General features: G+C 41.2%; 2 protein-coding genes across 2 annotated transcripts in view; one reads left to right on the forward strand and one right to left on the reverse strand.

Annotated features, from left to right (window-relative positions):
- The window catches only part of LOC123978513 (phospholipid-transporting ATPase VD-like), a 54,381-nt gene extending 49,510 nt beyond the window's left edge, over nt 1–4,871 (reverse strand). The window contains exons 1-3 of the mRNA XM_046061751.1: nt 4,737–4,871; nt 2,182–2,571; nt 662–856 (exon numbers count right to left, since the gene is read on the reverse strand). Of these exons, the coding sequence (XP_045917707.1) occupies nt 662–856; nt 2,182–2,468 (482 nt within the window). The 5' untranslated portion in view covers nt 2,469–2,571; nt 4,737–4,871. The remainder of the gene's footprint in view (nt 1–661; nt 857–2,181; nt 2,572–4,736) is intronic.
- A 2,364-nt stretch (nt 4,872–7,235) lies between these two features.
- Nucleotides 7,236–14,483, forward strand: commd8 (COMM domain containing 8). The gene is made up of 5 exons (XM_046061753.1): nt 7,236–7,297; nt 7,984–8,139; nt 8,402–8,554; nt 11,259–11,414; nt 14,272–14,483. Exons 1-5 carry the CDS (start codon nt 7,253–7,255, stop codon nt 14,290–14,292), a joined length of 531 nt encoding a protein of 176 aa, XP_045917709.1. The 5' UTR covers nt 7,236–7,252; the 3' UTR covers nt 14,293–14,483.
- The last annotated feature ends 850 nt before the right edge of the window (nt 14,484–15,333 follow it).

A 15,333-nucleotide genomic window follows, 5' to 3' on the forward strand; every position in this document is an offset into this window, starting at 1 on the left:
AACCCTAAAAATCCTTCAGTTCCAATAGGGACCTCGCACATTTCGTGTTCAGGTCCTAGTTAAATGAGTTAAAACCTCACCTTCTCCTAGAGTTCAGGAGGGAGATGGCAGAGAGAATCAAGTAGTATTTAAATCTACTGGTTTGAACTAGCGGAAGTCTGAGGAGGATATCAGATGGCAGAAACTGAAACTGTTGATCTAAAGGATTGTACACCATATCAGTATTACTCTTATGTCTGCTTATTGTCTAGTATAGCTCCCAAGTACTTGTTGGACTCCAGTATTTCTATATTCTGGCCATCAGTCACAGTACTGTCAGGGGGTCAGTACAATGCCACGAGAGGTCATCCTACCTGAGGTTTAACTTAAACCTGCCGCAACTCAAATCATGTGATTAATGTCTGAAAGTAAAACTAAATCATCTATGATCTTATGAAGGCAACACAATCATACTGTGTAATTAGGGGGGAAGTTAGTATAGTCACTTCCCACTTCATCCAAACAGTAATGCATTTACACACAATCATTTCTATGTGAGTTGGCTGACTAAATTATCATTCTTCATGATTTCAATATTCTTTCATATCAGTTTATAGCCCTAGTGTCTCATAGCCAAGCCAAAAAAATGGCATTTGTCATTAGAATATAGAGGTTTACTCACCCACAGAATACTCGCACTACATTGTTGTTGACCTTCTTGTCAAACAAGTAGCGTCTATAGTCTTCCAGGGCATCTTTGATGGCGATAACAGTGAGAACCACCAGCAAAGGAATCATGGTAATTTCTTTCTGAAAGGCTTCAACAACTGGCACCCAGTTCAGTAACGCCAGGAACAGGAAGTAGAGGTTGGCAGCCCTACAACAGGAGGCCCAGAGCAAATTAGTGTACAAACAAACAAATGTACAACAGAAGCTGCTATGGAAGTTAAACCAAGTGCTACCTGACCATTTCCAATGGTGCAGTATGCATCTTTTGTCTCAGTATTTTAGTCCACCACTTTGGTTTAGTGATATTTCAATAACTGCACCCAGTAGAGCCAGAGTGCCTAGACAGAAAACTGAACTGAGCTGAACTAGCTCAAGAGGTGGGTAGAGTAGCCAAAACCTGTACTCAAGTAAAAGAACTGTTAACTTTGCAAAAGCAAGTACTCAAGTTGACGTAAAAGTGGTCATCAAAATATGTACTTGAGTAAAAAAATTACTTGAGTACCGAGTAACTTAAAAGTAACTTAAGTAACGTTGGGTTTGGGGTGCCGATGGTTAGACACATGGATAAGCCTTTGGTGTGGGAGACCCGGGTTTGATTCCCACTGCGAGGCCCTCTGTAACACATCCACCAATGTGTCCATGAGCAAGACACCTAACCCCTAGTTGCTCCAGAGGCATGCAACCTCTGACATATATGGCAATTGTCTTTGGATAAAAGTGTCAGCTAAACTGATTGATTGAACTTTAGCAATAAAAAAAAACAATGGGTCATTTTCCCCATGTCTTATTTTTGATGTGGACTAGAGTTATTTGCAATGGTCTCTCTCTGAGCATGACTAGTTAACTACAGACTGCTGTTACACTGTTAGTTTGAATATTTCCATTAAGGCAGAAAGCAGGGGGGGGTTTAAGCATGATATACTGTGTGTAGCCATTTATTATTAAACATATTAGCATTACCACAACAAACACTGCTCTCTGTCAGCTCAGTTTCAGCACGGCGTAGCCTACTGACTTCACAACAGAAACCCACTGCACCAACACGGCCTCATTCCAGAGCGTCAGACACCGACGTTTTGAGAAAGCATAACAAAGCGTCGGACGCCAGGCTGACTGCACGGTGCGTTAAATTTGAATCTGTAGCCTGAACATTAGCTGCTAGCGCGATTTAAAAACTCATACTACCCTGCTGTAGGTTCAGCCATTATTCTGCTTTAACAGAGTCATGTGGATGCATGACTGTGGTAAATTAATAAATAAATAAGTAGCGTGATGAATTTATCCAAATGCAATCCAAAATAAGCACTGTCTGGACAGTACACAACCCTGTAAGGTTTCATAATCAAAAAACATGACGACAACATTTAGAAAACTGCATTCTTTAGAAAACATTATGTAATATCGCATCATATCAAAAGACCATCTCTCATTAGTAAAATAAAATCATTAAATTATTTTGTTGTAAAATCTGACCTATGGAACTGCTGGAACAGGTTCATGGGGATGAAAGTCAACAAGCTGTACTTGGTAGTGTGGATAGCATTGCCCTTGTAGCTTTTGAAGACAGCTTCGTACTCCTGCTGGTAGGGCCCATGGCGGGCAAACACCGTTCTCGGTTTCCCACTGACTCTCTGCGGGGTGCTGTGGGCATCCTGGGAGCTTTTGTTTGGCAGGCCATCTGGGGCAGAGTACCAGCCCCGCCCTGAGTCTCTCGCCAGCAGCTGCCGAAAGGGATACTGCACCCAGTGGAGCCGCTCCATCTATGCAGCAGAGGCTCTAGCTGAGCTGTGAGAGTGGCCAGCCTCCCTCCTATGTCGCTTACAGCTCCTCGGTCCTCCACACTGGACTTTCAGTGTCCTAATCCTGTAGAGGTAAAACCACAAAATACATTTTAAGAGTTCGTTCTTATCCAGTCTGCAAGTTTGAAAGTTCAGTCTGTTGTTTATTAGGGATCCAAGCCCAGAGGGGCTGGGCGCCATGCATATAAGGCAACGTGGCTTCCTGTACCAGTATACCCTACTGAAATCACTATTTTTAGTTCCCAAGTAGGAAAGTGCAAGGAACCTACTGTTTCTTGCCAAAATTAGTAATTTTAGGGCCCAATCATGAAACATGCGAGGTCCCTATTGAAACTGAAGGGATTATTTAGGGCCTGAACAGCGACCGCTGTAAGGACCCTATTGCGTTTGTTGGAATTATTAGGGCCCGAGGTCCCTATTGAAATTTTTTTTTTTCCCCCTTTCTTTTATCTGCAAAGTAACCTCAATTTTGGGGGCTTAAACATACTTGAAAACTCACCAAACTTTGCACAAAATTCAGGAGTGGTAAAAAATTTTGTATTTTATGTGTTTCGCGCATGGGTGTGGCAAAATGGCTCGCTAGCGCCCCCTACAGAGCAGCCCCCGGACTTAGTTTCACCTACGTGTACGAAATTTCTGTGGTATGTGTATCTTGTCCAGATGCACAAAAGAGCCATAGCCTAAACCCAACAGGAAGTCAGCCATTTTGGATTTAATGGTCAATTTTAGCGATATAAACACTTTGTACTTTAAGAAACTCCTCCTATGGATTTAGTCCGATCAACTTCAATTTCTGCTGTGTCTTCTAAAGGCATTGACGATGAAATTCGTTGATGGGCATGTCCATGGCGTCAAAGATCAACTCTTCGCCATGACACAGGAAGTTGTTGTAACTTCAGTCTACGTGCTCACATCTGTACCAAACTTTACGTGCTAGAAAACAGTCCCACCCCGAAAACATCTACAAGCAAATATTCAGTTATAGTCATAGCGCCAAGTGCTAAGTAGGGCCACAAAGGGGACACAGGAAGTGATGATTAGCACCTTTGTGCAGCGTCCAAGGTCTGTGGCAAATTCACAGCCACACTGGCAGAGCTCCAGAATTATGCAACGCTGTCGCGTCACACCTCGACGCGCTACATCGGCGAGGGCCCGCCCAACGCTGCTTGCAGCTTTAATATCCCCTTTACTTTTTTAGTGTAGACAGAGTTTAGTGTAGACAGTTTTTTTTGTTGTTGTTGTTTTTTTTCTTTTATGATATAAAGTAGTCCCAACGAAAATAGTTCATGTTACATACTCCGATCAAAAGTCATGGTTGCAATATGCTATAAAACGAAAAGAAGAAGAAGAAGAAGAAGTAGTAGTGTAGACAGTGGAAGCTGCAGTGCGAGGAACAGAGGAATAGAAGCTGCAGGCAGCCAGGGAGGAGGAGTGATCTGACACAATCAGCATCAAATTTCTTTACAGTGTAGGCCTATGCCATGTCCCCTGCAAGGTTTTCTGAATACAAAGATTCTGATGGCCAAGTTATTCCAGTCTTCTTTTGTACTTCAGCAGTGGTGTGAACATGAGAACAAAACAGAATACTGACACCAAGATGTCTAATACAGTGCCTTGCGAAAGTATTCGGCCCCTTTGAACTTTTCGACCTTTTGCCACATTGCAGGCTTCAAACATAAAGACATAAAACTGTAATTTTTTGTGAAGAACCAACAACAAGTGGGACACAATCATGAAGTGGAACGAAATTTATTGGATATTTCAAACTTTTTTTAACAAATAAAAAAACTGAAAAATTGGGCTCTTTACAATTTCAATAGGGACCTCGCACGGTTCGTGCTCGGGCCCTAATAATCTTTACAATTTCAATAGGGACCTCGCACGGTTCGTGCTCGGGCCCTAATAACAGGGTTCACCGATTTGAGCCTGGGTTTTAAAGACCTTTAGGAGTCCAGGTATAGTGGGCTATGAAAAGCCGTCAGTTAAAATATGGAGGCTGCAGTCTGACTTCTGGCCTTTCACAAGCTTTATCCTGCAAGAGGAACTCTGAACACAGAAGTGTCTGTTTCTGTTCTCTGGAAAGTACAGCAGCTCACGGGAGAGTCACTTGACACAATAGGCCTAACGTTACAGTTGTTCAGCTTACTGTAAGGTATGGTGATATGTTCAACATCAACAGCTTTCACTGCAGAGACGGAGACGGAGACAGAAACCCCCCCCCCCCCTTACCTCCACAGGTCTGCAGCTCACATCAGATACCGGGTCTCTTCTGTCTCGCTGACACAACCACAGGACTCACAAACAACCACCCGGCAGCCGCGGAAAGCAACTGAAGTCAAGCCAGCCTCCACTTCGAAAACGACAGTCAAGCCAGCCCTCGCGCTGTTTTGCGATGCGTGTTGTTTATAAACATTACGGTAACATCGTGTCGCAGCACACTTCAAAATGAAAGTGAGCTTCTGCTGAACATAATGCAATTGATGTGGCAGAAACGATTGAATAAACCACACCACAAGTATCTAAAGAAAATATTACATTCTCACAGAAAGCTTACTACATTCAGCCAAGATTCGAACTCATGTAAAAAGAAAACCTTCTGTTTCCACTAACTCATTTCACTTCAAAGTGACAGCAGACCACCTCAGGGTGTCCCTCTCTCAATATCAGAGCAATCGGATGTAGTTATTTGAAATTACAGCCCTTGAAAATGTCTATCTTCAGTGAATTTGCTGATTTCAGATGGATGTTAAAAGAAAACGTCCTGTTTCCACTGACTCATTTCACTTCACAGTGACAGCAGACCACCTCAGGGAGACCCTCTGTCAATATCAGAGCAATCTGATGTAGTATTTTAAAATTACAGCCCTTGAAAGCGCCTATTGTCTAATATTTTCACTATTCGCCAAGATTCAAATTGACGTAAAAAGGAAACTTCCTCTTTCCACTGACTCATTTCTACCAACTTTCACACATTTCACATTGGATCTACAAAGGACAAGGTTAAAATTTCAAAGATGATTGTCAAGGTACTCAAACAACATAAGACCTTTTTCAACAAATGAAGAAAACAACATAGTCCCAGTCTCTGTTTACTGTTACACACACACACACCTCTGCTCATACTAGATTTCCATTTCTACAATAAACAAGTCACAAGAACAAAGAATATGACAGTGTCATTGGATTGGACAGATTACCAACATCATTAATTGTTCTAACTGGACAAACTGTGGAGGTGGACAGCCACAAAAAAATCATCCTGATAATTCATTCATTTTAATAGAGGTCTCAAGTTTGAGGATCAGAAGGCAATACCTCTTTTATAGGCCTACTAGTAGTCGACTGTGTCGGCCTTATATGGTTTTTACCCCTTTCTGTCTTTCATATTGGTCAGCTGGTTGTTCTGTTGTTCGTTTCTAAGCTTCTGTAGGCATAGCCTACAGGTTCCCTGCTTTTACTACCGTGTTACATTATAGGTCTACTGTTTTTTTTAATTAAAAGTTATTTCATCTGTATACCTCCAAGGATGTCAACATATGCGACAATAATATATCAATGTTACAAACATTGAATTACATTTTGACTGAGACACTTTCATAGGTTTAGAGAAAAGGTACAAGGTACAAGGTTGTAAAAGTTGAAACAGGAAGTTTCCTTTTTACGTCAATTTGAATCTTGGCGAATAGTGAAAATACTACACACTTTCAAGGGCTGTAATATTAAAACCAAACATCAGATTGCTCTGATATTGACAGAGGGTCTCCCTGAGGTGGTCTGCTGTCACTGTGAAGTGAAATGAGTCAGTGGAAACAGGACGTTTTCTTTTAACATCCATCTGAAATCAGCAAATTCACTGAAAATAGACATTTTCAAGGGCTGTAATTTCAAATAACTACATCCGATTGCTCTGATATTGAGAGAGGGACACCCTGAGGTGGTCTGCTGTCACTTTGAAGTGAAATGAATCAGTGGAAACAGGTTTTCTTTTTACATGAGTTTGAATCTTGGCTGAATGTAGTAAGCTTTCTGTGAGACTGTAATATTTTCTTTAGATACTTGTGGTGTCTTAAGCATTTATTTATTTATTCAATCGTTTCTGCCACATCAATTGCATTATGTTCAGCAAAAGCTCACTTTTATTTTGAAATGTGCTGCGACACGATGTTACCGTAATGTCTAGAGAAAACACGCATCGCAAAACAGCGCGAGGGCTGGCTTGACTGTCGTTTTCGAAGTGGAGGCTGGCTTGACTTCAGTGGAAAACAAGCAGGATGTGACATGTTAGTTGCAAATGCCCCGGCTGCGAGACGTTCCGGTTCCCGTGGAGCGGCGTACAACAGAGCACCATGGGGCAAGTGTGGGATTTCAAATGTTCTTCGGTATCAGCAGAACCGGACTACAGGCTGAGTACACAGTAGGACTGACCGTGATCCACGTCATTCATCTGAGACCATTTCTAAAATAACATTTTAGACATTTAACGTTAACTGTTCACTCTGCCGACTAGCAAGGTCACACTAAATTAGATCTTGAAATGCAGTTCGGCGTGTAACATCAGTACAGGTCTCAGAACACCGAGTAATGTGTAAAGCGCATGTTTCCATCTACCAACGTTCTGTGTGCACATTTATATTATATAGAATTCACTGGAGATCCAGAATTTCGTTTTTTCCAAGCCACGTGAACGCAGCTCATTCAACCACGTGACTGATATCAGCTGACCAGAAGGTGGGTCTAAATGAAACATGGTGGTTTTACTGAGCAGGTTACCTGTCACAGACTGTCTGAAAGTAAGTACCGAGCGTTGTTTTCATGAATCGTCATACTGATGTCCTCTCCTAGTGTCTGACGAGGGGCGGTGGCCCCTGGGGAATCCTGAAGAAGTCTAACATCATGTGTACTGAGAGCGCCTCCGAACATTTCTGACCTGCAGCCAATCAGGCAGCAGCACTTAGCTGCAGAATAAAAAGAAGTGGTTTTCTGTTCCTCACCATGGCGTTCCAGAAAATGAAGCCTGAACCTTAGTCTGACAGAGCAGGTGTTGTGGTGTATTCCAAAATCTCTATAGAACCTGTTTATAAATTGATTCATTGAAATGTTATTGACAGTATGCTTTAAAAGCTAAAATTATAAGTAGCATTGAACATGCTGAATGGTAAATATTTGACCTGTTCTGCCTTTAAATTATGAATTGATCATTTAGTTTTAAATAGACTACTACTGTCAACTACTAAATTAATCCCCAACTAAAGCCATGACCCAAAATGGGGGACAGCTCAAAAATGAGTGATAGTGATAGTGCAACAGTCAAAATGAGCTTCTTTGAGCAAATTTAATAGTAATTGAAAAACATCATCTTTTTCAATTACTATTAAATTTGTTAGTCAGAGGGTCTGCACTAAAGGAGGAACATACAGATCTTTTTCACACTACGTAATGCTAAGCTCCAACCTTCACAGTGTTGTCTGGTGTGTAGCTGTGTCACAGGGTGGTGGATAGACTGTGTGGACGGGAGTCTCCTCGCAGGGGGGATTACAGCGCCACCTGGAGCCTGGAGGAGTGGCTGGAGCTGCTTAACTCCCTGACAGCCCTGTTCCAGCTGGCGGTGGGGAACAACAGCTCTGATGAAGAGGTAAGATAGCAACAGGACAGGGTGGACTGTCAGCTGAGTCCACCCAGAGCTGAAAAGAGAGTTGCCTTTCATTGTTATATTATGTGGGCAGGCTTTTACTTTATTATTCAATTGAGGTTTTATAGCCTGATTTTATACTTCTGAGTTGTAGCCTACAGTACATATCTGTATGATATAAATTCAACACAGCACCCAGTCTGTTTTACACAGCAGCTGGTTGCTCTCAAGCGGTGTTCTCAGGTGTGCTGCTGGCTGTGTGCAGGTGCTGGCTGGGCTGTCAGGTGTGGGACGCAGCCATGCAGAGGCTGCGCTGAGTGTGCTGAGAGCCAGACAGGAGGAGATCCGCTGCGCTTTGTTGGACAGAACCCACTCCATCTCCTCTGCTACTCTGCAGGATGTTGACTGGCAGCTTAAGGTGACTTGATGCTTTATCCTTCAGTGTTTAATTGGTTTTACTTATTTCTAATGTAAATGTGGTAACTGGATTAGCAACATGTATCAAAGTTGGTAAAAATTAGTGAAAGCTTTTGCTAGTTCTTCATTAGAGCATGATACACAGCAAACTCACGGAACAAATGGTTTTCTACTGGAGGGTGGAACTGAACCCCATGCCTCACTTAGGAACAGGCACTTCAAGCAAAAATATTATTCTATAGTCACTGGAAACTACAGTATTCGACTATTCACCTGTGGTGCATTCATACTGGGAACAGGAACTGTATTTACTCTGCAGCAGTAAACACAATACACAACCATAAAACTATTAGGCTGCCACATGATCATCTGGCCCATCTCACAGTGCTGTAGCCAAACTGAACCTGTCATATACAGTTTACCGACGCCTGGTAGTGATGTGTTCATACCGGGAGACTGTAAAAACAGGGAAATATATTTGTTATATAAGACAAGACAATAGTTGCGTAAGTGATCCGTTTATTTATAATTTAATGAATATCTGAAAATTCAAAAAACACCCATAATACAGTACGATAACAAATAGAAAGCAAACCTAAATAATGACGTATACGTAGCACAGTAGAATGACAGTAAAAGATATTGGGTGCCAAACTGTCATCAGGAACAGGATCATCCATAGTTCATAGCCAAACTTTCATATACAAGTCATCAAAAAGGTCCCTGTGTTGGAGAGAGCCTGCTGGAAGGAGGTACAGTCATGCTCCAATCTGCCTGATAGACTAAGAAGAAGAGATCATTTAATCTGAGGATAGCACTTGATGGGCCAGTGGGTCACCACCATGATTATTCACATTAATACCACATTCATTCTGAGACGCTGGCCATTTTCAAAGTTAATCAGTTAAGTATTTAATTTAACAGTAACAACTGACTGGTCAAGTACCTGCCGGTAGGGGTGTGACGAGATCTCGTGAAGACAGGCTGAAAGCTGTCTTGTGTCATGTGTCATGCAATTAACACCTTTCAAATGCTCTCACGCCACACTTGCGCAGTGAAAAACAAATGTATAACCCATGACGTCAAGTCGCTTCACTAATCATCTCCGCCCAGCTGATGCGACACCGCTGTAGATAGTGTAGTAGATAGCTGTGATAGTAATCAAGTGAATCCGCTCTCACTCTGTGATTTCAGACAGATGTGGCGTAGCTGGTAGAGTTTTGCAACATAAACATCTAAAAACTGAAGCCAACCTTGCTCTCCTTGGGACAGTGAACTGCACTTTATCGGAGGTGCTGAAGTTAACGTGTGGTTTTGTGGTGAGATTTCGGCCTGATCACAAGTGTTTCCACCTGCTTATCTCATTCTAACATACGGTTCTGTCAGATAGGGGTGTAACAAATAATCAACATAGTTATTAAATTCATTACCAGCAAGTTTAATAATGGATTTGTTCATGACGTCATCAGGCATCAGCTTAATGGAAGTGAAGTGATGTGAACAGTAAAACACAAGATCAGCAATAGGTTTACAGGTTTATATATATGTGTGTGTGTGTGTGTGTGTGTGTGTGTATAAATATAAAATAAATAAATAAATAAAATCTCTATCTCTTAAGTGCTGATTCAGACAGTAATGTCACTATCCATGAGAAAATTCAAAACTTAGATTTGCTGGGAATATAATGGAAAAACAATAAGCTTGCCAACAATAACAGTCTGGAGTTCTTAATCATCGTCAAGTTCTTAAAAGAACTCCAGCACAGAGAACAAAGAAATATAAACATAATTAAAGCTGCAAGCAGCATTGGGCACGTCGGGGAGTGAGCCAGCCACGTTGCATATTCTGGAGCTGTAGGGTTGTGAATTTGCTATGCGCTTCGGCCGAGTGTCTTGCTCAGGGACACAATGGTGGATAGGTGGGGATTGAACCCGGGTCTCTCGCACCAAAGGCAGGCGTTTTATCCATTGCGCCACCAGATCAATCCTTAGCTTAGCTCAATCCTTCCTCAGTTTCTAACTGAATTGAAATGAGTTCATTTCTCATTGAGGTGGAAAGGTGCCACATGCATATTTAAAGAGCTTTATTCCCCAAACAAAGACACAAAGAGGAGGGAAGACTAAATCATGACTCAGCAGGATGATATTCCATGAGAAAGTTGACGTACAGGAGAAACAGATCTGAAACCAGCACAGAATGACTAAGAGCTTCACTGACTGAGATTCTGGTAGACTTTTAGATTTTTAATTGTCACCTGCCACCTGAATTTTGCTTCCCTTTACATAAATAAAAACTTTTCCACCATAAATTGATGCAGGAAAAAAATGACCAGAACTGTTTAATGCTCAAAATGTTCAAGTAATTCAGTGTTAAAATCTTGTCTCATCTCGTGAAGCCAGTATCGTGCCTAGTCTCAAGAGTGTCACACCCCTACCTGCCAGTATCCTTCAGTTGGCTACCTACACCATATCCTTACAGCTGTCAGGGGAAGGGTGGGTTGGCCGTTAATCGGAAGGTTGGCGGTTCAATCCCTGGCTCCCCCTGGTTGCATGTCTAAGTGTCCTTGGGCAAGATACTGAACCCCGAATTGCCCCTGGCGGCTGTTCCGCCAGTGTATGAATGTGTATGACTGGTGAATGCAGATGTAGTGTAAAAGCACTTTCACCTTCTATTTCCTGTTCCTGTCGCCCATTCTCTTTCTCCAGTTAGCTCTGTCCAGTGATAAGATCTCGTCTCTCCACACTCCTCTGCTCTGCCTCAGTCTGGATGTGAGAGAGAACAGAGTCCTCAGGTCTGTCACCATGGAGATGAACAGAGAGGAGTTAAACACGCTCATCAGTTCGCTAGAGGCTGCAGTTAAGGTAGTAACACTGTGTGTGTGTGTGTGTTGAGGTCTGTTGAGGTCTGGGCTGGAGCCAGCTGTCCATTGACTTGAACTGTGTGTAAGGAGTTGGCTAGCTGTCATGTGAATTTGATAGTGTGAATTTAAGTAAACACAAATGATACTATTACACTTTTTAATTAATATTAGTCTATTAACATTAAACTACTAATATTTACTATATTACTATAATATTTTGTATTAAAGTTTTAAGATAATGATACCCTCTGTAAAGTCAAATCTTGAAAGATGACTGCACCAGTTTAGCATTGCACTCTTATAACATTGTCAGACTTGCAACAGATAATAATTGATGCAATAGAACCAGAGGTAAGGTCTTTTTGTATTCATACGCATATTTTTTCCATGTCAAAACCTGGAGCCTACATTACTCACAATGCAACTTGACCATTGACCATTCATGTAGCCTCAAGCAGAGATGAGGTGCCTGCTACATGGGTGAGCTCACTTCTTTCACCACAGTTTTTTCAGCCCCAAATGAGCTAACTCAAGTTACATCACTTGAGGACATTCACACAGGTCTGTTTGGAGACACAAAATGCTTTAAACTTTTTACAAATATGCAGTAGCATTCCCAACAACAGGAAACACACTTTGATGACAAGTTCTGCCTACATATTTTTCATTTTACACAGTGAAAATGAAAATTGTGATACAAAAACGATCAGTCCCACTAATCGTGCATCATATTGCAAATTGAATATAAAAAAATATAGATTCACTTTAAGCTGCAGCCCTTAATTTTAAATAAAAACTAATCAGAATCAGCTTTATTGCCAGGTATGTGTACACATACGAGGAATTTGACTCTGGATTGTACAATGCTCGATAATAAGATAAAGATAAATTAATTAGCCAGCAGGTATTCATACAGGATTGGAATCTAGCACTGCCACCTGCTAAATTGTGGACATTCATGGAGAAGGAGCACTAGTAGGTGGCATTGTTACAGTAATCAAGAGAAATCAAATCATTGTAAAACTGTTTTCCTGCCTCAGAAACATTCACATTAAGATAGTGTGTAAAGATACGCCACATCTCTATATTATTTCAAATTTAGTGGCAGTATGATTTATAATTATGTTCTACAGCTAATTGATTCACACTATCGTGCAGAAGTGGCGGCCATACACATGTCCTGAGTGTGTAGCATGAAGGGAGCTCATCAACATTGGAAAATGAAGTGCAAGGATCAGATTAAGTACAGGGGACCCTACACTTAATCCGGAGGGGGGAGATGATAACAATAACAATCAAATTGGAATAGTAATAACAATTACACCAGAGGGTGTCGAGCAGGAACATGGGGGCAGCAGGTGACTCTTTGGCTTATTTCGTTAAATAAACATATGTTGTTAAAAGTAAATTACCATTAATATACATTTACTTTGGGAAGTCTATGACAATTTGTGATTTTCTTCATTTTTATTTACTCTTTACTTAACTTTTATGAAAAGCGCTGTGAGATAACTGTTGTGATTTGGCGCAATATAAGTAAAACTGAATTGAACTCTTAGCAACCAAGTTTCATTCCATCCACTAGACCTATGGATGCCATTTCAATCAAAAGTTCATAAACACCAGCATCTCTGAACAATACAGCACTGTAGAGCTCCTGTAGCTTCATCTGCGCACACTTTTAACTGTTTCTTTCTGATGGTTTGAACCTTTTTAATCAGCTGGGAGTAAAATAATATTTATTGTTTTGTATGTGAGCTGGTGGCAATTGGGGATTAATAAAGTTTTTTAAACTAATCTCATCTAAATATGGTCTCATTGAACAAAATGGGAGTGGGGGAGGGTGTTGTAGCTGCCAGAAATGTTGGAAAAACATGGTCCAGGGTATTGCTTCCTCTGGTGGGGATGTGGACATGCTGGTGGAATTTAGGTAAAACAGTCATCACCAGCTACAATAAAAACCCCATGCGGTTGTTCTGTCATGTGACTGCTGATGACCTCATACAGTTCCTTTTGCAATCAATTTTAATTTTTAATTTAAAGGAGACCTATTACACTGCATTTCCCGTCCTATATTATAATGTGACTCCTGTATGGCAGCTTTGCATGATTCAAAGTGCAAATAAAAAAAATTCTATGTTCTCCTGGCACTTCATGCAGGCCCTCATTTCAGCATCTGTCTGAAACAAGCTGTAGATCCTCTTATTTCTCTGAGACACCCCCCCAAAGCCCAGTTTTCTGATTGGCCATTGTCTAATGTGTTTACCAGGCTGCCGCAGGGATAGGGCTGCATGTTCCTTTGTGGGCGCGGCCAGCATTCTCTGCCTGGAGCAAATGACCATATTTGGAAATCCATCTAGGAATGACATCATACCGAGCTGTTAGTAGAAAAAACAGTTTAAAACAGAACATTCAGAATAGGGGAATATCGGAGGTTTTGGTTCACAAGGATTTCTTTTAAATACTTTTACCTCATTATTTGAAGCTTTGGTCATGTTTAACATGAACATCTGACATTGTAACATTATAGAAATGCCAGAAAATATGAAAAAGCTTAATAGGTCCCCTTCAAGAAAACCATGCATATCATCATCCTTTTGCAAACACAATATGCCTAAGACACAGAAACGCGTTCCACAATAGAAAGAAAAGGCTAATAACTAGTTTTACAGAGACTAGAGGGAAAGTAGGCAGTGGTCAGGGACCATGATGGAAATAAGTCCTGGACACGTTATCCCTGACTATGTGTTATATGCTGGTATCTTTTCTTTACTAGTGTATTTGAACTGTGTCAAATAAACTAAACAATTTGCACTTAATCCGTCAAATGAAATACTATATGTATTTGTGTCTTGCAGGTGGTGCTGCAGTTGAAGTGATGGAAATATTGTGGACAACTGGTCCTATTTAAGCTCATAACTACATTAAATTCAGTGGATGGATATGCTGTCAGAAAGTGTAAAAGAGATTCTGTCCTTTTGTTGGAATTGAACACTCTCTCTTTGTTGTGTTTTTGTAATGCAGTGTTGTATCATGAACATGTCAAAGTAAAGCTTTCTTTGCTCCTTCAGTCTGTTTACATTAATTAAATTTGTGTCATTCATCTTTACAAGTAAAAAAAACTGTTCCATGTTTGCCTTGTTGCCAGATTGGGTTGGTAAAATGTCACAAGCAGGTTATAATTAGGGCCCGAGTACGAACCGTGCGAGGTCCCTATTGAAACTGCAAAGATTTTTTTTTCTTTTTTCTGCAAAGTAAGCTCAATTTTAGTGGCCTAAACATACCCGAAAACTCACCAAATTTTGCACACATGTCAGAAGTGGTGAAAACTTTTGTATTTTATGGGTTTCGCGCATGGGCGTGGAAAAATGACTCGCTAGCGCCACCTAGAAAATTGGAAAAAATTAGCCCCTCGTCCACGTTCAACCTACATGCAAGAAATTCTGTATGACATGTATCATGTCCAGACGCAAAAAAAAGCCTCAAGAACCCATATCCTAAACTCAACAGGATGTCGGCCATGTTGAACAAAACTGTACATGTAGGATGAGAGTCCCGCCCTGAACACATGTACATGCTGATATTCACCCACAGTCATAGCGCCACCTGCTGGCAACAGGAAGTGACTTTTAACGAAGCAGCCCCCGCCGCACGTTTCACCTACGTGCACGAATTTTCTGTGGTACGTGTATCTTGTCCAGACGCACAAAAAAGCCTCTTGGAGCGATGCCCTAAAATCAACAGGAAGTCGGCCATTTTGAATTTTACCTCAAATTTTGGATGATTTACACACTTCGTACTTTAACGAACTCCTCCTAGGGATTTAGTCCGACCGACTTCAAATTTGTGCTGTGCCTTCTAAAGGCATTGAAGATGAAAAGTTGTGCTATTTGCGAGTTTTCGTCAATGGGTGTGTCCGT

The sequence above is a fragment of the Micropterus dolomieu genome, linkage group LG11 (genome assembly GCF_021292245.1).
Source record: "Micropterus dolomieu isolate WLL.071019.BEF.003 ecotype Adirondacks linkage group LG11, ASM2129224v1, whole genome shotgun sequence".
NCBI classification, from domain to species: Eukaryota; Metazoa; Chordata; class Actinopteri; order Centrarchiformes; family Centrarchidae; genus Micropterus; species Micropterus dolomieu.

Coding starts and splice junctions, on each gene's coding strand:
- commd8 (XM_046061753.1), top strand. CDS start 7,253: ATGGTGGTTTTACTGAGCAGGTTACCTGTCACAGACTGTCTGAAA. Junction 7,298..7,983: donor CTGTCACAGACTGTCTGAAA/GTAAGTACCGAG, acceptor TCTGGTGTGTAG/CTGTGTCACAGGGTGGTGGA. Junction 8,140..8,401: donor ACAACAGCTCTGATGAAGAG/GTAAGATAGCAA, acceptor GGCTGTGTGCAG/GTGCTGGCTGGGCTGTCAGG.